We start from the raw sequence: 24,951 nt of genomic DNA on the forward strand, positions 1-24,951 counted from the left end.
ACAGCTACGGGGGATAAACGACAGAGCCGAGAGGAAAGACAAAACAGCCCGGCACCCTCTTTGTGGATGAGGATGCTCACTTCAACCTGTGATGATGTCTGCGAGCAAATGTAGAGGACCGACACTTCTGCGCATGCTCAGTGGAGGTTGTACCTACAAGTAATGATGGTAAATTTGATTCTTTTTACTGAATCGAGTTTTAATGAGTCACTCACCAAAGTGAATCGAGTTTTTTGAGTCATTTGATTCACTGAGTCAGTCGACCAGAGAGTGCAAAAAATGTACATTTTCACTCAAACTTAATTTGTTTCTCTTTTCATGTAAATCCTACTGCTAAGATGAATGATTCTAAAAGAAAACAACTATTTTATAGAGCAAAAAAGAGCAAAAACATTTCTAAAATTAAGCAATTTCCTATCAAAATTGCTTAATAAACATTTATTTATTTTTATTTTATTTTAATTTTTTATTTTATTAGTATTTTCCTTAAATGTGTTAAATATATATTTTCTCATCTAAATGTCCACTGAGCTGTGAGCCAGGGGGCGGTAATGCGCCTTAACATTGGTTGCCAACCAAGAAGAAGAAGAAGCTGTGAGCCAGGAGGGAGGGGGTGAGCGAGTGAGTGATTCGTTCGCTCTATGATTCAGCACAGGAGGGAGGGGGTGAGCGAGTCCTGAGTGATTCGCTTACGATTCAGCACAGGAGGGTGGGGGTTAGTGAGTGAATGATTCGTTTGCTCTATGATTCAGCACAGGAGGGAGGGGGTGAGCGAGTCCTGAGTGATTCGCTTACGCTTACGATTCAGCACAGGAGGGAGGGGGTTAGTGAGTCCTGAGTGATTCGTTCGCTCTATGATTCAGCACAGGAGGTAGGGGGTTAGTGAGTCCTGAGTGATTCGCTTAGGCTTACGATTCAGCACAGGAAGGAGGGGGTTAGTGAGTGAGTGAGTGATTCGTTCGCTCTATGATTCAGCACAGGAGGGAGGGGGTGAGTAGCTCAAATGTGCTGTTAGCATGTTAGCAGAGCGATGCTACTGTGAACCGAGGAGCTATTTTCTTGATGTGAGCTTCTACTCAGGGTTTTTTCTTCCAGTTCAGAGCAGAAATTTTTTTGTTACGATACTGGATGTTGTGTTTTTCTCCGCAATTTTAATTATAAGCTAGATACATTGCTGCTAACAGCAACAGGGATGAGTCAGTTGGGCTTGTGAATCATGATTCACGAGTCAGTAAAGTGATTCTCGAGTATTGAACGATTCGTTCATGATTCACGCTTCACTACCTACACGCGTTTATCGCAGAAGGGGAGCAAATCAACACACTGTACACATGTGTTCTGTTATTTATGACACACACTGCACAAAAATACTAACCGGGCTCATTATAAGTTCGATGATAAAGGTGATTATCATTCAATTCTCAGTTTTTTAGTCTCTTTCAGTTCCTTGATTTGTTTTTAAACTGCATAACTTTACTGTTTCAATCCAAAGCGTGTCAAACATCAGGTCCGGGGACCTGGCAAAGACTCCTGTGCAGTCCACTGGACAGTTTTGGAAAATGTGATGGAGGGACTTTTAACTGTATTATAGCTTTTTCTACTGATCAGGACCTCCCCCTGCAGTAATTAAGTGAGAGATAAACACCGTCTACTATAGAAATTGCTTTTTTGTTTAGTTTGTTTAGTTTTTGTTTTTTTTGTTTGGTTTTTTTTTTTGGGGGGGGGGTGGAGCCTTATTGAAATAAAAGCACGACATTTTCTGCCAATTAACAAAAACTTCAGTTTTTTAATTAGCTACAGGACAGGCTGGGCAATAAGCTATTACAACCTTTTCTGTAATTGTATACAGTATCTTACAATGAAAGCTCCAAAAGTTGTGCTGGCAGATGATTTTCATTTACTACAGCAGCATGTCTTTGTCATGTAGAAAATACGGTTGAGACTGTATTACCTTTTTATATTAAAATATCTGAAGGATTAAATGTGTAGTTTACACTGATTTTTGCTGTTTTCACTGGTCTGGTCTACTTAATATAAAACTGATGTTAAATGAGTTGACAGGTGAGACGTTAATTTGTTATAGCAACATTAAGTTGAACGCAAGTAACTTAAATGTCTGTGAAGGTTCTCACAGAGCTCATTGTGAAACCTGGACCCACCCTATCGTGTGATTTCCTGAGGTCAGATGGCCCAGGGTGTGAGTGGGCGTTAAGGCGTCTGGGAAGGGATCTCAAAACTGGATTATAGATGGCAGACAGATACAAACAAACAAAACAGTTTATGACACCAACTGTCTGCAAACGGTTTTGTTGGTCTGCAGCCTGTTTTGTTTGTTTGTATCTGTCTGCCATCTATAATCCAGTTTTGAGATCCCTTCCCAGACGCCTTAACAGCCACTCACACCCTGGGCCATCTGACCTCAGGAAATCACACGATAGGGTGTTTCCAGGTTTCACAATGAGCTCACCCAAAACCCTGGCTGATTGTGACCCACACCCATTTTCACACCTTGGCTCATGTGATTAGGTAGAGGATCATCAAGGGGTCCTTTGTCCCTCTTTGGGGGGATACTCCCACTGGGTTTAAATCTGGGACTCTCCACCATTTGACCTTTAAAACTGAAGAAGCTTCTCGGATGAGAGGTGAAACATCTTCAAGCAACTTAAAGTAGTCCAGACGCTTTTCTTTCGAAACTCCTTAGACTAAGTAACTTAAATACACTCCTCGACTGATCTGAAAACATGAACATCAAGTCAGTTAAACTTCAGGAAATCACTCAGTCTAGTAAGGAAATATAAAACAATGTGAATTTGTTTCACCTGCGTGGATGTGAATGAAAGTGACAACAAGTGCACTGTAGAGGCAAACCGTGAAATGGACACAGTGGACCTGCATGTTTATTACACACTTTGCCATGCTATCCGGTTGATCTGATGCTAGCAATGGTCAGCAATCTGTCAGCAGGGAAATGGAGTAAAGTGACTGCTAAATAGTGATGGTAAATTTGATTCTTTTTACTGAATCGAGTTTTTTGAGTCATTTGATTCACTGAGTCAGTCGACCAGAGAGTGCAAAAAATGTACATTTTCACTCAAACTTAATTTGTTTCTCTTTTCATGTAAATCCTACTGCTAAGATGAATGATTCTAAAAGAAAACAACTATTTTATAGAGCAAAAAAGAGCAAAAACATTTCTAAAATTAAGCAATTTCCTATCAAAATTGCTTAATAAACATTTATTTATTTTTATTTTATTTTAATTTTTTATTTTATTAGTATTTTCCTTAAATGTGTTAAATATATATTTTCTCATCTAAATGTCCACTGAGCTGTGAGCCAGGGGGCGGTAATGCGCCTTAACATTGGTTGCCAACCAAGAAGAAGAAGAAGCTTTGAGGCAGGAGGGAGGGGGTGAGCGAGTCCTGAGTGATTCGCTTACGCTTACGATTCAGCACAGGAGGGAGGGGATTAGTGAGTCCTGAGTGATTCGCTTACGATTCAGCACAGGAGGTAGGGGGTTAGTGAGTCCTGAGTGATTCACTTAGGCTTACGATTCAGCACAGGAAGGAGGGGGTTAGTGAGTGAGTGAGTGATTCGTTCGCTCTATGATTCAGCACAGGAGGGAGGGGGTGAGTAGCTCAAATGTGCTGTTAGCATGTTAGCAGAGCGATGCTACTGTGAACCGAGGAGCTATTTTCTTGATGTGAGCTTCTACTCAGGGTTTTTTCTTCCAGTTCAGAGCAGAAATTTTTTTGTTACGATACTGGATGTTGTGTTTTTCTCCGCAATTTTAATTATAAGCTAGATACATTGCTGCTAACAGCAACAGGGATGAGTCAGTTGGGCTTGTGAATCATGATTCACGAGTCAGTAAAGTGATTCTCGAGTATTGAACGATTCGTTCATGATTCACGCTTCACTACCTACACGCGTTTATCGCAGAAGGGGAGCAAATCAACACACTGTACACATGTGTTCTGTTATTTATGACACACACTGCACAAAAATACTAACCGGGCTCATTATAAGTTCGATGATAAAGGTGATTATCATTCAATTCTCAGTTTTTTAGTCTCTTTCAGTTCCTTGATTTGTTTTTAAACTGCATAACTTTACTGTTTCAATCCAAAGCGTGTCAAACATCAGGTCCGGGGACCTGGCAAAGACTCCTGTGCAGTCCACTGGACAGTTTTGGAAAATGTGATGGAGGGACTTTTAACTGTATTATAGCTTTTTCTACTGATCAGGACCTCCCCCTGCAGTAATTAAGTGAGAGATAAACACCGTCTACTATAGAAATTGCTTTTTTGTTTAGTTTGTTTAGTTTTTGTTTTTTTTGTTTGGTTTTTTTTTTTTGGGGGGGGGTGGAGCCTTATTGAAATAAAAGCACGACATTTTCTGCCAATTAACAAAAACTTCAGTTTTTTAATTAGCTACAGGACAGGCTGGGCAATAAGCTATTACAACCTTTTCTGTAATTGTATACAGTATCTTACAATGAAAGCTCCAAAAGTTGTGCTGGCAGATGATTTTCATTTACTACAGCAGCATGTCTTTGTCATGTAGAAAATACGGTTGAGACTGTATTACCTTTTTATATTAAAATATCTGAAGGATTAAATGTGTAGTTTACACTGATTTTCTCATCTAAATGTCCACTGAGCTGTGAGCCAGGGGGCGGTAATGCGCCTTAACATTGGTTGCCAACCAAGAAGAAGAAGAAGCTTTGAGGCAGGAGGGAGGGGGTGAGCGAGTCCTGAGTGATTCGCTTACGCTTACGATTCAGCACAGGAGGGAGGGGATTAGTGAGTCCTGAGTGATTCGCTTACGATTCAGCACAGGAGGTAGGGGGTTAGTGAGTCCTGAGTGATTCACTTAGGCTTACGATTCAGCACAGGAAGGAGGGGGTTAGTGAGTGAGTGAGTGAGTGATTCGTTCGCTCTATGATTCAGCACAGGAAGGGAGGGGGTGAGTAGCTCAAATGTGCTGTTAGCATGTTAGCAGAGCGATGCTACTGTGAACCGAGGAGCTATTTTCTTGATGTGAGCTTCTACTCAGGGTTTTTTCTTCCAGTTCAGAGCAGAAATTTTTTTGTTACGATACTGGATGTTGTGTTTTTCTCCACAATTTTAATTATAAGCTAGATACATTGCTGCTAACAGCAACAGGGATGAGTCAGTGAGTCAGTTGGGCTTGTGAATCATGATTCATGAGTCAGTAAAGTGATTCTCGAGTATTGAACGATTCGTTCATGATTCGCGCATCACTACTGCTAAACCATTTCTGCTTTGGGAAGTTTTCTTCTGGTTGCCTCTGTGAGAAAGAAATACTTTAACTTCATTTAAATGTAATGTTTGGAGTTTTTGTAATTAAAAAAAACAATACACAAACAAAGCAGGGAGATGCAAATAAATGACACAGAAACCATTTAAACAGTAGTAAATCTGACCATGTAGAACATGTTTTGTAGTGAATGGTCTTTACAGCTAGTTTTTATTTATAAGTCTGAACACAGGAACACATTTTGTGCTCCACTGAAATGTTATGAAACAAGTGTTTACACTGCAAGGGAGCAGATTTATTTTTCCTCAACAGAAATAAACCTGTTTTTTCAAGTAAGATAAGATTACTTTTGTGGAAAGAAATGCAGAAAGTAGAGGAAATAAAAGAGAAGGACTCCCCTAAATGATTGTGAATTGAATCATGATGACTGGATATACCACAGATGTAATTTGCCATACTTTGACCAACACCCTGTGTTTGATATATCGTTAGCTTGCAGTATTGTTATTACAATTTCTTCATATTTTATTGTATGAATTGTGTGTTTTTGCTTCAAAGGAGAGGTTTGCAGATCTGACCAGTTCTCCATAAGCTGACAAGAATATAGAGAGGAGAAATATTATCAATGCTCTTAATCGCATTTAAATTTTGTAATACCATTTATAGTCATGTTAAAAAGGTCTTCACAGGATTTCATGCAGTTCTGTGGAAAACTAAATAGATACCATGATTCAGTATTTTACAGCAGTAAATTGGAGCAATAGTTTCCTGTATGACTTTATCAGTTACATCATTGCAGAGGAATTTTGGCCTTTGATAATGTTGATAATTATGATTTGCTTCATTGAAGTTTGGAGGCATTGATTTATGCATAGCTCTCTTTAGGTCCCACCACAGCATTTGGACTTTGACTAAACCATTACATCACATTGATTGTTTTCTTGTCCAGCTGTTCTGTTGTAGATTTGCTGCTGTGATTGAGATCACTGTCCTGTCGCATGTCCCCAATTTTTTCAGAGCTCTTTCCAAAGTCAGTAAGGTTTCGATAAAAGTCAAACAATTTGGCGTCTAAGGTTTAAAAATATGGTGAAAGGGTTTTTATTTGTGACTCACAGACATGAAGTGATTGACTGTTTCAAAAAAGGTGATATGAGTGTCTTTTGCGCGGATGAGATTGCGCTATGAAAAAAGTCTTTTTCAAAGCATCGAAACATATGGAGAAAAATTCTAACACAGAGCTGAATGTTTCAGACTAGACAAACTGCCAAAACCTCTGCTTTTACATGGATGGTCACATTTGTTAAAGTTCAGTTAGAATTCATTTGATTAGCAGCACCTGGCTAATTATCCTTTTATTTCCCATGGAAGCAGTAAGGATGCACTTAAAGAGGACTTTAATGCAATCTTCTGTTTGATATTAGAAATTACAGCAAAAGGAAACTATACATAGAAAAAGAAAATAAACACAGGGGTGCAGTGAAAACACACACCTGTGACCCACAGACATGGTAAATGGCCTGTATTTGTATAGCGCTTTACTTAGTCCCTAAGGACCCCAAAGCGCTTCACACTACATTCAGTCATCCACCCATTCACACACTGGTGATGGCAGTTACATTGTAGCCACAGCTGCCCTGGGGCGTACTGACAGAGGCGAGGCTGCTGGACACTGGCGCCACTGGGCCCTCTGACCACCACCAGTAGGCAACGGGTGAAGTGTCTTGCCCAAGGACACAACAACCGAGACTGTCGGAGCCGGGGCTCGAACCGGCAACTTTCCGATTACAAGACGAACTGCCAACTCTTGAGCCACGATCGCCCCACATGACCGAGGACTTGTCCCATGTGCGAATCGAAGCAGGTGTGGTTGTTCTCTCATTAGTCCTTGAATTTGTCTGTTTGTTTCACTCATGCCTAAGTGGTCCTGCCTGTATAAATCACACATGTGGGGGTCTTGGAGGGTGACAGGTAACCGCGATGATGTACAGCTTTCCCCTGCTGTGCGCTCTGGAGTATTCGTGTAATAATTTCAAATATGCGATTGACATGAGTTAATAACATTTCCTCTGAAAAACCTGCTTATTACAGCTTTAACAGAGCTCGCAATAAGCATAAACAAAAGAGTTTTGCAGACAACAATGTGTTATTTGTGGCTGTAGCTCAGGTGGCAGAGCAGGTCAGCCACTAATCAGAAGGTCGGTGGTTCGATCCCAGGCTGCCTCTTGGCTGCATGCCAAATATCCTTGGGCAAGATACTAACCCCATGTTTGCCTACTGGTGGTGGTCAGAGGGCCCGGTGGCGCCTGTGTCCGGCAGCCTCGCCTCTGTCAGTGCGCCCCAGGGCAGCTGTGGCTACAATGTAGCTTGCTATCGCCAGTGTGTGAATGGGTGAATGACTGAATGTAGTGTAAAGCGCTTTGGGGTCCTTAATGACTAGAAAAGCGCTATACAAATGCAGGCCATTTACCATTACCATTTATTTAAAGATTAAATGGCCATTCTTCTGCTCTGCTCTCCAAAGAGATGGAACAAGGCTGGGGCCAGTGCTGAGAAATAGGCCGATACTTGATCCATTAGTCACAGGCCAGCCAGTAACAGAGCGATCAGCAGTAAGTTCCTGTTTCTTTGACTGTTTTAATGTAGTAACTACAAGGAATCAGTCATTTTTTAAGTAGTCGAAGGGCACATACAGAAAATCACAGAAGCATGCAAATAGCAGCACATTATAAAATCCTTATAGTTGGACAAATAAAAAAAAAATATTAACCCTGTTTCTTGTGACATTTTGTTGGCCTAAGTTTTAGTGTTATTTCATGTTTGTCTTTTTTCTGTACTGTAATCATGTTTCATTTATTTGACCGTTTTCTGAAGGGGCCCGTCGTCGTCATCAATTTCTTAGATTTCACAAGGCAAGACAGTAAATTTCCTTTGGGTTCTTAATGTGAGCACTCATTCATTTTGGGATTTAAAAAGTGTCACCACACTGATTAAACTATCTCACTCCTCCTCTTAGCCAGCGGCTGTGGGGAAAATCTGTACACGTCCAGCTTTCAGAACACCTGGAGCAACGTAATCCAGACCTAGAACGACAAGGTGAAGGACTTCAGCTATGGAGTGGGATCTATCAATGGAGGAGTGATGGGACACTAAACACAGGTTCTTCTTCACCTTCTTCTTTGGGCTGCTCCCTTTAGGAATCGCCACAGTAGATCATCTGCCTCCATCTCGTCCTATCAAGTCCATCCTCTTCTGTCACACCAACCCTTCTTCCTTCTTCACTACACCCACGAACCTTCTCTGAGGTCTTCCTCTTTTCCTCCTGTCAGGCAGCTCCATCTTCAAAACCCTTTGTCAAGTATATCCTGCATCCTTCCCCTACACATGTCCAAGTCATCTCAGTCTCACCTCTCTAACTTTATCTCTAAAACCCTCAAACAGACATATCCCCCTGATGCATTGATTTCTAATCATGTCCATCCTGGTCACTCCAAATGAAAATCTTAACACCTCCTGTCTTTTTGTCCAAGCCACCATCCCTAAACCATACATCGTATCAGGTCTCACTACCAACTTGTAAAATTTCTTTTTTAGTCTTGCTACTATCCTCCACAGGTACTGTTTTATATAAATATAGGGACATATAGTATATATAGTATAACTCAGGCACCCTTACTTGAGGTAATGCCACTGGATATATGTATCCTTCCACAGGTGGTTTGGCACAAGTCCAATCAGATCAGCTGTGCTATGGCCTACTGTCCCAACTCCAAATACAAGTACTTCTATGTCTGCCAATGCTGTCCACCATGAGTATAAAGCTTCCTGTAGTGATGATGTTTCTTAAAATTTTATTCACTTCAAATGATTGTTGAAGAGTAATTTGCAGTAAATGGATCCAAATGCTTTGGAGCATCATGCAATACAAAATGAATTTGGAAGCAAAAGTAAAATATAATTTCCTTTATTTTACCCTGAATGCATTCATTTTCTCTTTCGTTATTATCTTTGTATTGTGAAACCTGTTCAGCTACTCTACTGAGTGCTTTCTTATACACACAATAATGAAATTATCATTAGAAGCAAAGGTGATGGGTGAAATGCGAGCAACTTGCATCTACTTCAAACACGGCTTGAGGAAAATAGTGACAAATTTGGGCTGATATCAAGTGTTTGCTGTAATGTTTAGTATTTGATGGTCTGACCTACAAGGTCCCTAGAAGAAGGGACCTTCCTGCGGTGACTGCCCCAACGCCTGTAAAAACAAATTATGCAGTAAGTAGCATCCAATCAGAATATAATTTGTACAATTTATTCATGATCACAGATTAGCTCTACTTTGAGCAGTTGCTAAACAATGACAAAATAAATATTCTTAAATGGTGAGGAAGGTTACAAAATATATTATATGGTTTATGCTACTGTTTAATGCTTCTGTATCAGTCTGATGAGTACATTGACTGTCGCGAAGTGAAGCAACAGTGGCGCTACAATCACCCAACTGTGACTTTGTGGTTTCCCGCTTCTTGCGAGTGCACCAATCAGATCATCTAAATGCCAAATATCTGCTGATTGGTCAGCTTCAATAAAGATATGCTTATTAAAAACTTGCATTTGTGTTGTGTCTCTTAGCTTGGTCACCTAAAATTGCCACATACAAAAAAGTCAACTTGTTATGCTTTTATAGAGTAAATGGTCTGTTTGATGTGTTCAGTAATTAGCAGAGATTGAAGAGGAAATTTACTTTGGTCTATGCTCCTACTTTTCTGCATCTGAGGCTGAGAGTGCTTCTCCTCAGGGGTCAACCCCACATGTCCCAGCTACACAGTGGGTTCCTGGTTCACATAAGGTTGTGTCTGTGTGAGGCAGGCTCATGCAGTCTACCAATGAGGAGCACAGATAGAGCTACAGGCTCATATGGTTGGAATTCATCCCAACTGGATCCTTTTTTTCTTGCCTTGAGTTTCCACTTTTCACTAAGTGGCGGGTGTTTTCGTTTCAGCCCATCAAACTTTCCATTCCAACTTAAACATTAGATTTCCTATTGCCGCACTGTCGCACGGACTGCCATTGTGTGAAAATTAGTTCCCTTTCCATACGATAACAAACTTGTTTTATTGAAAATAAACACTTGGACCACATTTCTGTAACCTTGAGCGCATGCCAAAAAAAGCCTCTATGCTCATCCCCAACCTTATAAACAGTACATTGCACAATGACTGAAACTAGCACCACTGAATGAATAATGGGCCTGAAGGTCAGTTCATTGATCATTAATAATGATCAATGAACTGCAGGGCTGGGGAAACCTGCAGTCAGCTAAGACTGAAGAAGTCACTTTGATGAGTGACGAAACACTTCTCCCACTGAAAATGTCACGTCCAGATGAACAAAATCAACCTTTTGGGAACGATTTGAACTATGGTTTAACATCTCCACTTGTATCCTCCAGCCGCCCTACTGCTACTGAAAAAACACCAGTTACTCACCTGCTTGCCCTGCCTCTCCACTGTTACTCTACATTAGACCAACATTTTTGCAGAGCTCTTTTCAAAGTCACTAAGGTTTTGATAGAAATCAATTTGATGTCTAAGTCTTAAAAAGTAGGTGAAAGAGTTTCCATTTGTGAATCACAGAGCTGAAGTGATTGACTGATTTGGCATATTTTGAAAACGGTGATCTGAGCATCTTTTGCACAGGTGAGTTTGCGTTATGAGAACAGCCTTTACTGTTTCGAGAACTGCATTGAGAGTGGTGAGAATGACGGTCCTGGGTCATGGGACCCAGTGTTTTGAGTTTCACTGTATTTTATTATTCATTCATGTTCTAGTTTCATTTTAGCTTATTTAGTTAATATTTATTATGCCTAGGTTGCTGTTATTGTTCATTGTTTAGTAGATTCCCCTTGTGTCTTCACCCTTGTGTTTTGGTCTCCCTTGCCCTTTATGTTGTCATGTCTGCATCTCGTCATGTTTACTGTTTATTTTGAAAGTCTTGTTTCGATGTTCATTGTGTTTTGGCTCACTTCCCCTGTGGCATCATTATGTTCATTCTAGTCAGCTGTTTCCTCATATGTCTCCACTTCCCCTGATCACCTCATGTGTGTATTTAAGTATTTTGTCTCTTACTGTTCATTGTCAGGTTGTCTGCCTATATTTCCCCATGTTAGTCATAGTCAAAGTCATAGTCAAAGTTATAGTCTTGTCTTACTTGTCGGGTTTAGTTTTTCTTTATTCATGAGGTTCATGTTTGTGTAGTCCTCCTCTTGATTTTGGTTTTGATTCTTGTATCAGCCCAAATAAAGGTTCGCTTCTTGTTTAACTTCAGTTCAGTTCTCCCGTGTCTGCTTTTTGGGTCCGTACCTTAAACTCAGCGGTTGCCCAGCCGTGACAGTTCCTGATTGGAGAAAAACAATAGAGAAAAAATATAAACTGACAAAACCTCTGCTTTTATATGGTTGGTCACGTTTGTTAAAGTTCACTTAGACTGTATTTGATTAGCAGCACCTAGCTAATTATCCTCTTACTTCCAGTGGAAGCAGTAAGTATGCACTTAATGAGGAGTTTAATATGATCTTCGATACCCATCATCCAGATGGATGGCAAAACAATTAGTAGCTCAGTGTTCCAACATTTGGTAGAAGTAACTGCTTTCATAGCTTGAGATCAATGAGGTACCGCACAAATGCTACCGCAAGGGGGAGTCAGGACGACAGGTCATGGGCAGATATGATCACCCCCACCCAAGATTGGGTAACACGGCCCAAGTACGATGGAAGAAACAACATTAAGTGGGAGAGTAACTAACCTAAAAGATAGGATCATGGTGAAGGTTTCAATCTGGACCCTCCGCAACCGGCTACTAATATTACGTGAAGTACCCTCTGAAGGTCTACTAGAAGATGTGAATACAACACTAAGGACAAACCCTACTGCACAGAAACTAGTCAGCTGATCTACACCACAGTAACAGTGATCCGTGAGATGCTTGGCTACAAGATGAACAGCCACAAGGAGCAGTACCCTCCATGGAGAAGGAGACTAGAGGCCAAGATCAAGGTAGCACAGAGGGAAGTTAGCCAACTATCACAGTTGCAGAAAGGTGCAATGAAGAAGATGCCTTGGTACCCGAGGCCTTGGAAACTGCCAAGCAAAGACTCACACCCAGGCACTTGAAGAGGTATACCAGAGAGATAGAACCCAGAAGAACAAACCAGCTCTACCCCACAGAACCATCTAAGGTGTACTCCCAGTAGCAGGAGAACAATATGAGAACAGCCTCACCAATGTTGGAGATGGAGCAAAACTGAAATAGCATATAGGAGAAGGACACAATCCATAATCGTGATGCTCAGTGGCTAGTGGATGTAAGAGCAGAACACAGGAATCTCCCTAACAGGGTCCAGTAACCATCACATTGACAAACATCCCAGGAAAGGTCTCCGGTATGAAGAGTTGGACAGCACCAGGTCCCGCCATGATTCATGCCTACTGGTTGAAGAAGCTGACTGCACTCTTTGAGTGTCTGGCAGAATGGCTAACTGAAGGTTGGACTGTCCTGATCCCTAAGGATCCCCAGAAGAGACCCTCACCATCTAACGACTGGCCAATAACCTGCCTCAGTACCACATGGAAGCTCCTGCAACATGTAGAAGATGGTAAAACAGGCAAATGCTGAGAAATGGGCCAATACCTGCTCCATGAGTCACAGTCCTGCCAGTAACGGAGCGATCAGCAGTAAGTTCCTGTTTCTTTGACTGCTTTAATCCAGTAACCACAAGGAATCAGTCATTTTGAATCAGTAGTACAACACCATGCATGGAAAAAACACAGAAGCATGCAAATAGCAGCACATAATGAATCCTTACATGTTAGACAGAAAAAAAAAATCCTTATTTCTCATTTTGTTGGTCTAGGTTTAACTGTTATTTTATGGTTGTCTTTTTTCTGTACCGATGTAATCATGTTTCCTTTATTGTTTTATGAAGGGGCCCTTCATCGTCATCACTTTCCTAGATTTCACGAGGCAAGACAGCAAATTTCCTTCGAGTTCTTAATGTGAGCACTCACACTTGATTTCACGAAGACGATGAAGATGAATTTTCTTTGATGAGTGATTTTAAATTGAGCACTCATTTGTTTTGGGATTTAAAAAGTGTCACCACACTGATTAAACTATCGCCTCCTCTTAGCCAGCGGCTGTGGGGAAAATCTGTACATGTCCAGCTTTCAGAACACCTGGAGCAACGTAGTCCAGACCTAGAACGACGAGGTGAAGGTCTTCAGCTATGGAGTGGGATCTATCAATGGAGGAGTGGTGGGACACTAAACACAGGTTCTTCTTCTTTGGGCTGCTCCCTTTAGGAGTCGCCACAGTACATCATCTGCCTCCATCTCGTCCTATCAATTCCATCCTCTTCTGTCACACCAACCCTTCTTCCTTCTTCACTACACCCATGAACCTTCTCTGAGGTCTTCCTCTTTTCCTCCTGTCTGGCAGCTCCATCTTCAAAACCCTTTGTCCAGTATACCTTGTATCCTTCCCCTGCACATGTCCAACTTTATCTCTAAACCCCCTTTTTTTTTTGGATAAAAAAATATTTTTATGCTTTTGTTTTATGCTTCTTTATCACAGTAACTGTCCCAAACTGAAGCAACAGTGGAGCTCCAACTACCCAACTGTGACTTTGTGGTTTCCCACTTCTTGCAAGTGCGCCAATCAGATTATCTAAATCCCACATACGTGCTGACTGGTCAGCTTCAACAAACATATGCTTATTAAAAATCGTGTTGTGTCTTCCCAGCTTTGTTCCCTTAAACCGCCATATGAAAAATGTAAAATTTTTATGCTCTAGGAGAGTAAATCGTTTGCTTGATGTGTAATTAGCAGAGATTAAAGAAGAAACTTACTTTGGTGGTCAACTCTGAGGACAAGCAGTGCTGTTAGCCCAAGGGCCGTTAGCATTTAACTTTATAGCAGGGTTAAACTTGCAGAGAGTAAGAGGAGCAGACCCAATAGGGTGCATTTCTTAAGAGTGATCACAAAAAGAATTCAATAAGAAAAATTCATAGTTTGACCAGTACTAGTATTTCTAATTAGCCTTCTATATTTAAAAAAAAAACTTGTTTAAAATAATAACTGGCTGAATAAACCATAAATTACGATATCAAATAAGTTTTTATAAAACCTCCGCTAACACACTCACAATGAGTTAATGATTAAATATATAAATAAACGTGCATTTAAACACTTTGCTAATCACTTTCTTTATAAATAATGAACATGAACACATTATTTATGAGCTCATTAATGAAAAAGAAACATGTATTTCCCTCGCCACATATTATGTACTAAGGATGAGTAATGCTTTACAAATGATGGATTAAGCATTTACTAATGCCTTATTATTGCTTAATGTCATTGTTGTGACGTGTTACTGGTTCACACATGTCTGAGTGGTACTGGCTCTATAAATGAGACCTGCGGGCTCTTGCAGTCATTGACAGTCTTAGATTAAACCATGACGTTTTACACTTTTCTTCTGCTGTGCGCTCTGGGCCTCAATGCAGTCCTTCAGGTGCCTGGCACCTTGGGGGTAAGTAAAGTCATATATCCTCTTTAAAGTTGTTTTCATTTGGTTATTTCTTCGTTTTTTGAGTAATAATTTTTTTACCATTATTTTTTCTCTCATCTCTGAAAATCACATCTGAAGCAGGGTGAGTGTGGCAGTTATTCATACATAAATCTTGACTGATATGAACTATATTTAATCTCTCATTCAAGGTGTTAATTTGCTTTTACTGCTTTCATTTAGTGACCACTACAACTGAGAAGAATGAGATTGTGAACAAGCACAATACTCTGAGGGGGAATGTTCAGCCTACTGCGAGCAACATGTTGAAGATGGTAAAACTCAGAAGTTATTACATAATGTTAATGCTTTGCACAACTAACATTATACTGTTGTGTCATGTTCAGCTTAATAATGAAAGCACACAGCACTTTTTTGTGTACACATTTGTTCTTATCTACATGTTCTGATTTAACGGGCCATCTTGTCCTCTGCTCCCTGCAGAACTGGAACAATGAGGCTGAAGCCACTGCTCAGAGATGGGCTAACACCTGCTCCATGAAGCATAGTCCTGCCAGCGACAGAGTGATCAGCAGTAAGTTCCTCATTACTCCTCGCGCCTTACAAAAAAACACCATGAAAGCACAGAAAAAAAAGCACTTTTGTGTTTGTTTTTTACATGTTTAACTGTTTTGTTTTTTACTTCTAAGTTTATAAAGTGATTTGGAAGTACATTTTAGATATATTTATGGCAGCGCGGTTTAATTAACTCGGTTGTATTTGTGTTTGCTTTTGTCCTGAAGGTAAGAAATGTCAGATTGAGAGTGGCACGGCAGTGCAATACGGAAAAACAGGGAAAGATGCATATAACAGCACATTATGAATCACTATCTTAACAGTTTGGTTTGTTAACATTTTGTAATTCTTTTATGGTTTCTGTTTGTTTCTCTAAGTTTTAGAAAGTGTTATTTTTCTGAACTGCCATCATCATCTTTCATTTATTGGGCAATATTTTGCAAAGATGCTTTTCTCAAGTCCTTTGATTTCACAAGATGATGATGATGATGAATTTTCTTTGATGAGTGATCTCGAACTGAGCATTCATTTGTTTTGGGATTTAAAAAGTCTCACCAACCTGATGAAAGTATCTCTGTCCTCCACTTCTTTAAATGTAGCCAGCGGCTGTGGGGAAAATCTATACTATTCCAGCTTCCAGAACACTTGGAGCAATGCAATCCAGTCCTGGTATGACGAGGTGAAGGACTTCAGCTATGGAGTGGGATCTATCAATGGAGGAGTGGTGGGACACTACACACAGGTACAGTAATACATATACATGCACTTAACTAAAAGTGATTCTTAAGCCCAAACCCTGGCTTTAAAAACATTTGTATTTTGTCTCTCTGTGCAGGTTGTTTGGTACAGGTCTAATCAGATCGGCTGTGCTATGGCCTACTGTCCCAACTCTGCTTACAAGTACTTCTACGTCTGCCATTACTGCCCACCGTACGTATATAGCATCTTACCATAATGATGTGTTGTATAAAATGGCATATTTTAATCTTTTGAACGTCCTCTTTTGTCTGCAACCTGTATCAGTATTATTTGTACATTTTAGACCCTGATAAGCTAAGTCATTAGTGATTCTAATATACAATGATGAAATGATCACTAGGAGCAGTGATTGAATTGCAATTCCTTCAAGAAGAATATGTGGATTTTGTCATTCATTTAATGCACAGAAATTTGCATCTAATTTGTCATTAAATTGTATTTCAGAGTTGCTTTGAGTTTTCATAGGATAACTGTGACATGTTTGGGATGACATCCAGCGTTAGTGTTTGCTGTAATTTTTAATATTTGATGGTCTGACCTACAATTACAGTGGAAACTACCAGTTAACCCAACCCTACAAGAAAGGACCCTCCTGCGGTGACTGTCCCAACGCCTGTGAAAACAACCTGTGCAGTAAGTAGAAATATCCTATAGGAATATAATAGTTGTAAACAAGGTGAGATATACATGTTTCTGTTTTGCAGACCTTTAGGGACATTTCAATGTAAGCCTTTGATAAAGTAATATATTGTGTAAAGATGAAGTTACATTGGTTCTGTGTGCACCACATACAATAAAGTTGCACACAACAACAGTCAGCTTAAGGCACTTTATATTGTAGGTTAAAGACACTACAATAATACAGTGGGGATTATATGCATAAACTTTGTTACAGCACTTTCAGAATGGCATCCACTTTAATTAAATGTATTAACCAATGTTATCAATAAATGATCAGACAGAAGAGGGTTTTCAGGGATTAGTGTTAAATGTTCAGCTCTTATGATTTTTATGTGAGAACAAGATCCAGAGTGTGATTAAAGTAATCTTTTACATTCTGAGAAAAGCAAATTGAGTCTAATATTGGAGTAAATGTAGTGTTGGAGCTGTCATTTTCGGGTATCTAAATGGATGTTAAAATCATCCACAACAATTATTTTATCTGAACTAAGCACCAAACCAGATAGATCATCTGATAGCTAAATTTATTTTAGCTGATAAACAAAGCTAACCTAAACTGTTGTCTGGAATGGTGAGGAAGGTTACAAAACTATACAATATAAGTAATTACCTTGGCCCTCCTCACCAACTTAATGCTTATTATGTTCTTTATGCTTTTCTCTCTCTCACAGCCAACCCCTGTCCCTTCTCTGATAAGTACAGTAACTGTCCCCAGCTGAAGCAGCAGTGGGGCTGCAACAACCCAGATGTTGCCTCTTGGTGCCCCGCCTCCTGTAAATGCACCAATCAGATTATCTAAATGTTCCACGTCCAAATGGGCACTGATTGGTCAGCTTCAATAAAGATATGCATAACAAAAACCTGCGTTTGTGATGTGCATTCTTACCTATCTAACCACCATATGCTGTTAGTGAGTAAATGGTCTGTTTGACTGGGTCAGTAATTAGCAGAGATTAAAAAGGAAATTTACTTTGGCACACTATTTCTGAGGAAAAACACTGCCGGCAGGAGCAGATGCCCTTTGACTTTACGTGAGGTGTAAACTCACAGAGAGGAAGAGGAGCAGGGTGGATTTGGCAGAGGTTAGGAGGAAATACAAAAAAAAAACACAAACTTGAGCCAAGAAACATCCACAGTTTGAGACCACATCTGATAGCAGTGATTAATTATGATATACACCACAAGTAGAATTTTAGATTTTTTTCTTTTATATTTAAGTGCCTTGATTTAAGCGGTTAGATTATAATTAGATTATTTTGTATTTATCAAATACAAAACAATGGGCCATTTGTCGCAGGATCTTTCAAGTATTTTTGACTTTCAAGTTTTGTTTTTGTGGTTTTAATTATTCTTTTTGATTCTTGAGTGTTCTTCTGAGTTCCTGGTTGCATTAGAGGTTATTGTTCCTTCCTCTTGTCCCAGTACTTCTGTATTAGGGTCATCCATGTGTCTGTGTTTCCCTGTTTAGTTATCTCTTCTCACTTCCCACTTTATTGTGATAATTAGTCGTCCCTTGAGTCTTGCTCTTGGTCTTACTTCCCTTTTCTCATCCGCCATGATTTAGTTCAGCTGTGTCTTGCTTTCCCCTTTTGTCTCCACCTCCCTGCTTGCCCTTCTGTGTGGGTACAGATAAATAGTGCTGTCCTCCCATTAGTCGTTTGTCAGAGCTTTTGTTTGCATGCACTCAGTGTTTCCCGATTATGTGTGGTCCTTTAACTTTGTATGTAGTTTACTTTTTCCTTTCAAACTTTGTTTCACATTTCTCCCTTGCCCTTCATGTTATTTTCTCTGGACATTTTTTAACAGCCAAAATAAACTCCTCACTTTTTGTTACAGCTCGCCTGTTTCCCTTTTTTGCATTTTGGGTCTAAAACTCCATTACTGACAGACCGTGACAGTATTGTGCATTTACATATGACTTTAAAAGTTTTAAAGGTCACCCAACTGATATAATCAATAAAATAGTACGCTAATGATGTAATAGCTCATACAGCTTACAATCTATCACACATTTTTCTTTGAGGAGTACAGAAAAAAGTCTCATTCACCACCAAATTAAAGTGTTTAAATTCAGGAGCATGGATAAAGACTGAGTACTAACCACAGCCATGTCAATTATCTTACTGGTATTAGCATAATGGCAAAAGGAAGACCTCATCCATATCATTCCAAAAAGTACCACTTTGTCCATGATCAAGACCAGCAAAATAATAATCATCACCATCTAGCAGGTGGTAGGGCTGGAGTCTTTGTAAGAATTAAAGAGAGAGAATGATGTGAGAGTGACAGCGGGCCGGGTTTCTTTCAATTCTAAGTTTCCATTTTAGCACATAACAAAAGATGCTGTCGGCCATTAAGCATCTTTAGAACCAAAAGATTAAAGTGCGGCTCCATGATATGCCACCAAAGCATTTCTTGATGTTATCCGATTGACACCGAGCATTATTTTATTGGCGTGTAGCTTCCATCTAGAATTATCATTGAAAAGAAGAGACTCGTCAAAAATATATCAACAGGGTGGGAATAGCAGATATAGGATTGTGAATGTTGAAAAGCATCCTTCAGGTTTTTCACTCATAAATACAGAATGTTATGCTGATCATGTTGGTGAACCGGATTTCTGGCCTGTCATTGCCAATCAAGACCCAGTGCCATGGTACTAGCTTTTGACCAGACCTAACCTAGCTTAACACATAATTATGCTGTAATCCAAATTACGTATAGATGGCAGAAAGGAGCACACAAACGCTCATTTTCTAAACATAATAATCCAAACTGGCATATTCAGGAGTAGCGCAAAACAACAGATATGACCTTGACCTCAAGCATAGTTTATTTAAAGACCATTTGGGTGATCATTGTGTGCAAGTTTTAATAAAAGTTGACCACTACTCTGGGAGAAGTGGGGATTCCTGTGAATTGTGGATGGATGGACAACAGATGACATCCTTCAGGCAGATGAGCTAAAATGTATTTTGAAAAAAGTGCTACTTTGGCTCTGATGCGTCTCTGTGTTTGTTGTGGCTGATCTAGTCTAAAGCAACAGAAGTCTATCTGGCTCTGCATTATGAAAGCATATACATGTTCATCATTAGCAAGATATAGGTATAGCTTAGTTTGAAATGACAACTTCCCCGCTGTATTGGCCCTGAAAATATCCAGAGAAGGTGTGATTAAATTGTCAATACTGGTGACAGACTTATCCCTCCATGACCAGTTGGATACCCTCATTTTCTTTCAGATTGCATGCTTTTACTTTAACTGCTCATTTGAAAAAGAAATGCTCTTACTTTCCCACATGCAAGGCTGAGAGAGAGTGCTTCTCCTCAGGGGTCAACCCCACATGTCCCAGTTACACAGCGGGTTCCTGGTTCACATAAGGTTGTGTCTGTGTGAGGCAGGCTCCTGCAGTCTACCAATGAGGCGCACCGATAGATCTACAGGCTCGTCTGGTTGGAATTCATCCCAACTGGATCCTTTTTTTCTTGCCTTGAGTTTCCACTTTTCAACCAGCGGGTGTGTTTATTCCAGCTCATAAAATAGTCCAATCCAACTTACACATTAGATTTCCTATTGCTGCACTGTCGCACGGACTGCCATTGTTTGGAAATTAGTTCCCTTTCCATGCAATAACAAACTTCTTTCATTGAAAATAAACACTTGGACTGCACTTTTGTAACACTGAGTGTAAGCCAAAAAGGCCTCTCTGCTCACATCACAGCATATGGGATTCAAACCAAAAGCTGTAAGACAGATGAGTGAACTACCTGAAGTGAGCGAACGGGGGAGCTGCAAGGAGTTTCTATTCCCCCAGCAGAGGGGTGATAAGGGGATGAGTTTTTCCTCTGCCAGCGGGTGCTGCGATAGCAGAGGTCTTCTGGTTTGGTCGGACTCGATAAGCCCTGTCTTGCCATCCTGTGGGGCTTATCAGCTGCAGCAGCGAGTCTCAACAGTTAGTCCCACAGCCAGAAAATGTTTACAGCTTTGGCGTCAGTTTGTCTTCCTGAAATGCAGATTGTGTAAAACAGAAATAATTACATGTTTGTTAAAGCATGTTTGTTGTTGAGTTTATTCATATCTATAATTAGCCATGGTGGATTTTGCTGCATAAGATAAATTCCTTCTCTATAGTCATTTTATCTAAACTTGCATGGGCTGTTAAAATCAGACAGCTTATGTTAACACAGCTAAAATAGCTTGCTACATCTGCTCCAACAGACAGCTTTGCTGCATGTGTAGCAAACAAGAAAGGCTACATTTCCCTTGTTATTTCTTTTAATAAACCAGTGATGGGAGGGGAATAAGTTGGCAGAAGCACAGAAGAGACATTTTAATAGGCAGGAAGACACATACATCAGTCTGTCCAGAGACTGATGGCATGTCCAGCCCTTATCTCGCCACATCAAACACAGTCCCTATGGATTAGAAACAGGATGCCTAAAAAAGAACCGAGTGCATCTGAACCTGACAAAAGATCTCGAGATTCAGTTCAACAAATTAGTATTGCATTCTTCCAACTTACTTGAAAACTAAGATTAAACAATACACACACAAAAAATTAATACTTTTCCCTCACAGACATGAAGCAATAATATTATTAAAATGAAAATGAAATATTTCAAATTAAAGGTTTATTCATTTCAATACTTAATCAATGAGGAAAATATGCTTGCTATAAACTGAACGTTTGCTAATCAAGTAAATTTCATTTTTCTCTGTACTTGTGTAGCAAAATGACATAGAAAATTTACACAATATGATCATATTCTTTGAGTGCATGCAGAGAGAAAGTAACATCCAAAAGTTAAACGCTTTACTGCGTGTCTGTCATTACTGTCGAAACCATGAAGTGGTTATTGTTCATGTTCGTTATTCATGTTGTTTAAAAAGACAAAAATATACGAAATATAAGGGTTTTTTTTCCCAGTATGTTCAGTATGTGGGGTGAAAATTAAACATCTCCAGTAAATGAAAAGTTTTCATTTCAAGAATTGGACATTTAAAGTGTACTTTAGTATTATGCATCACTTGTAGCAGTATTAGTAGTATTAAAAATGCAGTTAATGCATTAACTGAACTTCTGGGACAGGCATCTTTGAGCTGTGATGTCAGGTGCTTGGCTGAAGGAACTCAGTGCAGACATTAATCCAAGTCACTCCTCTTCATTCACGTAGCATCACTATTTTATGTACTTATATTCACATCTCTTACTTGAAGAGCAGCTTTGTGTTGAGAACTATTTTCCCTCCATGACCTTTTCAGCAAAGGCCTCAAACGCACAGCACACCACGCTCAAGTATCACCTGTAGGAAGTGAGCTCCCGCTACACGAACAGTTAGAAAGGCCTCTAATGAAAGCAGAGCACTCGAGTTGTGCCGCTTCCTTCCTTTCACTGAGTGCCATTAGATGCGGAACAACAAAGCTTGCTGGCAGGCTCCTGACCTTGCTCTTAAGCTTTCAACACAGAAAACAAGAGGAGATCTGAAGCAAAGCTCTCTGAGAACAGCTCTCCTCTGTCACATGCCAGATCACTGACAGATCACTTTTATCGATAAATACTTGAAAGAAGGAGCGCTATAGCATGGTAAACACTGTATTTCTAATCAGCATGCAGTAGTGGGTGCTGCACTAACTTCCCTTTATTGTCCTGAAAGGTTCAAAAACTGTTGTTTTATGATGAGTGCCAAAACTGAGCTCCACCCTATTAAATATAACAGGCCTGGTTCATTTGATAAATTAGCAGGCGGGTGGTGTTCTTTCTCACTGATAGCTATACTCACACCAATGAGTACATTAGATGTACATTAAGCAAACACTTGGAGAAGATAAGATAAGATAAGATAAGATAAGATAAGATAAGATAAGATAAGATAAGATAAGATAAGATAAGATAAGATAAAACTTTATTAATCCCTCGGGTGGGTTCCTCTGGGAAATTCGGTTCCAAATAAGCACAGCACCGACAGAAGTTATAGAGTTACAGAATATTATATATATATGTATATATATATATATGTATATATATATATATATATATATATATATATATATATATATATATATATATATATATATATATACACACACACATATATAAATACAAAGACATATATAGATAAAAATATACAAAGGGGATAAATAGAATAAATAGGAATAAAATAAAAATAAAAATACAAGTGGATTGCACATTGCAACCTGTCACTGAACAGGCTCTTCTGGTTGTTTATGGCCGTGTGCAGAGGATGCCCAGCATTGTCCATAATGTCCAGCAGATCCATACAAGCTGCAGAGGAAATGGTTAAACATGGGTGTATCCCAAACAGAATACAGGGCAAAACACTCAAAGCTGCAAAAATAAAATCAAGAGCGAGAAAAATACACAACATACCGATGATGTGGTCATAGCATTTTAAACAAAATGTGTTTATAGTTGTAGAATAAAAACGTAGAGCTCTCCAATGAGGCACCTTCATTGAGGCATTATAAAATATCCATTTTGTGTTCATTATTTTAACAGTTTAAATTCATTATTAAGAGCAACACATGTGCCTGCACATCTTTTCAGGGTTTGGTGTGTTTATAATATTTTTAAATCTTCTGTTTTTCCGTTTCATTTTCTTAACATTTCCTTCATCTGTTGCTGATTATGTAAGAAAGGTTGGAGCAGAGTGGGGAATTTGCAGGAAGTAGTAGAACACAATATGTACACGCATGCATACAAACATATAGTACAATGTGGAGTCTAGACACTGATGGTGGTGAAGATGAAACCTGAGGCTTGGATGGAGCTCTGACTGACTGGGGTGAGGTGGAGGTGGGGAGGAAGTGGGTTGCATGACTGAGATTCTGAAAAGGAGAATGATGAGAACACATGGTGATGCGTGTGTGTGTGTGTGTGTGTGTGTGTGTGTGTGTGTGTGTGTGTGTGTGTGTGTGTGTGTGTCTGGAGTTCATTTTGAGCTGCAGATGTTAGGTTCTAAGGTAAGTGTATGTGTGACAGACTCAGAGTAAATTACAGGGTGTGTGTCTCCAGCATTGAGGTTCACATATGTATTTGGATCTCTATAATCTATATCAGGCTTTGGACACACATCTTATTTCTTAGTATGATCATCTGATTCCTCGTGTGCGTGTCTTTGTGGGATTTGTGGACTATAAAAAAAACATAAGACAGAATTGTCAGATCAAAATCAATTTTCTCTTTCAAAGTCACTGAAAAGCCATATGTTCATTTATCACAGTGTACCATGTCAAGAAGTGTTGCAGGACTTCACTTCAATCAGCTTCAAAGAAATCTTATTAAATGATGTTATCAGATTTTTGTGCGAGAGTCTGAAAAATTACTCAGCTTAGAAGTGAAAAAAAAAACCCTGTAGTTTCGCTATTTGAAGTACCACTCAAGTGTGACTCCTCCAAGAGCAGCTGGGTCTCCACAGACTGTAATGTTTAACGTCCAACTTTAGAATGGAAATGCACATGCTCGTGCCAAAACAGTTTTGTTCTCTTATTAACAAGAATTTCCCAAATCTGGAATAAAGTATGCCTTTTCTTATCTTACATTTTTCCTTCATACCGAGTGTTATTTTTCTGTAACTCATTTTGAATTTGTTACGGCTTGCAGATATGTATTAGTACAGGCAGGACTGTTTGAAATGAAATGCAGGCGTGGGCCTGCTGGGCTTCACCTCCACTAATTCAAGTGACTGAAATGAACCATTGTGTTTGTGGTAACTGCACCTTTTGGCCTTGTGTTATCCAGTCATACTTTGGACTGCTGAGGTGTTATTTTTATTAACAAAACATATGAGAAGTCTTTGTTGCAGTTTTGGTGAGGGAAATTCTACTATTTTATTTTAGTGCTAAGTAGTGGTTGCTGAGTGGTGCTAAATAGTAGCACATATTGCTACTATATGGCTATTACTATAAAGCTAAAGTCATGATTTCAACACAGCACTTCACAAAACAGAGGGTGGCTGTCTATCTTATACAGTCTATGGTTCTCACACCCTCTCTGGGGCACTTGTGCCTCACCAAACATTAGTTTCTGCATAACATTGCACATTTCCTGAAATATATTCCTGCAC

At 39.6% G+C, this 24,951-nt stretch overlaps 1 protein-coding gene across 4 annotated transcripts; it reads left to right on the forward strand.

Annotated features, from left to right (window-relative positions):
• The first annotated feature begins 66 nt into the window (after window positions 1-66).
• Window positions 67-17,727, forward strand: LOC146371893 (cysteine-rich venom protein kaouthin-1-like). Of its 4 annotated transcripts, XM_084954306.1 has the most exons (10): window positions 67-168; window positions 8,297-8,439; window positions 13,268-13,337; window positions 13,472-14,996; window positions 15,095-15,186; window positions 15,356-15,446; window positions 16,027-16,169; window positions 16,263-16,357; window positions 16,737-16,819; window positions 17,539-17,727. In XM_084954306.1, the coding sequence occupies exons 5-10, from the start codon at window positions 15,175-15,177 to the stop codon at window positions 17,664-17,666; spliced, it is 552 nt and encodes a 183-aa protein (XP_084810432.1). In that variant the 5' UTR covers window positions 67-168; window positions 8,297-8,439; window positions 13,268-13,337; window positions 13,472-14,996; window positions 15,095-15,174; the 3' UTR covers window positions 17,667-17,727. The 4 variants fall into 4 exon arrangements, with proteins under 4 accessions (XP_084810432.1, XP_084810428.1, XP_084810431.1 ...); XM_084954302.1 differs by having other exon boundaries at window positions 8,297-13,614; window positions 14,850-14,996; XM_084954305.1 differs by having other exon boundaries at window positions 8,995-14,996.
• Window positions 17,728-24,951: the final 7,224 nt, after the last annotated feature.

The sequence above is a fragment of the Perissodus microlepis genome, chromosome 15 (assembly GCF_051167445.1).
Source record: "Perissodus microlepis isolate ML-2025 ecotype Zambia chromosome 15, ASM5116744v1, whole genome shotgun sequence".
Lineage (NCBI taxonomy): Eukaryota > Metazoa > Chordata > Actinopteri > Cichliformes > Cichlidae > Perissodus > Perissodus microlepis.

What these genes read in the sequence shown, in the direction of transcription:
- LOC146371893 (XM_084954302.1), top strand. An exon ending in TGGTGGGACACTACACACAG is followed by an intron (nt 16,170 to 16,262) that starts GTACAGTAATAC and finishes CTCTCTGTGCAG; the next exon opens with GTTGTTTGGTACAGGTCTAA. An exon ending in CTGTGAAAACAACCTGTGCA is followed by an intron (nt 16,820 to 17,538) that starts GTAAGTAGAAAT and finishes TCTCTCTCACAG; the next exon opens with CCAACCCCTGTCCCTTCTCT.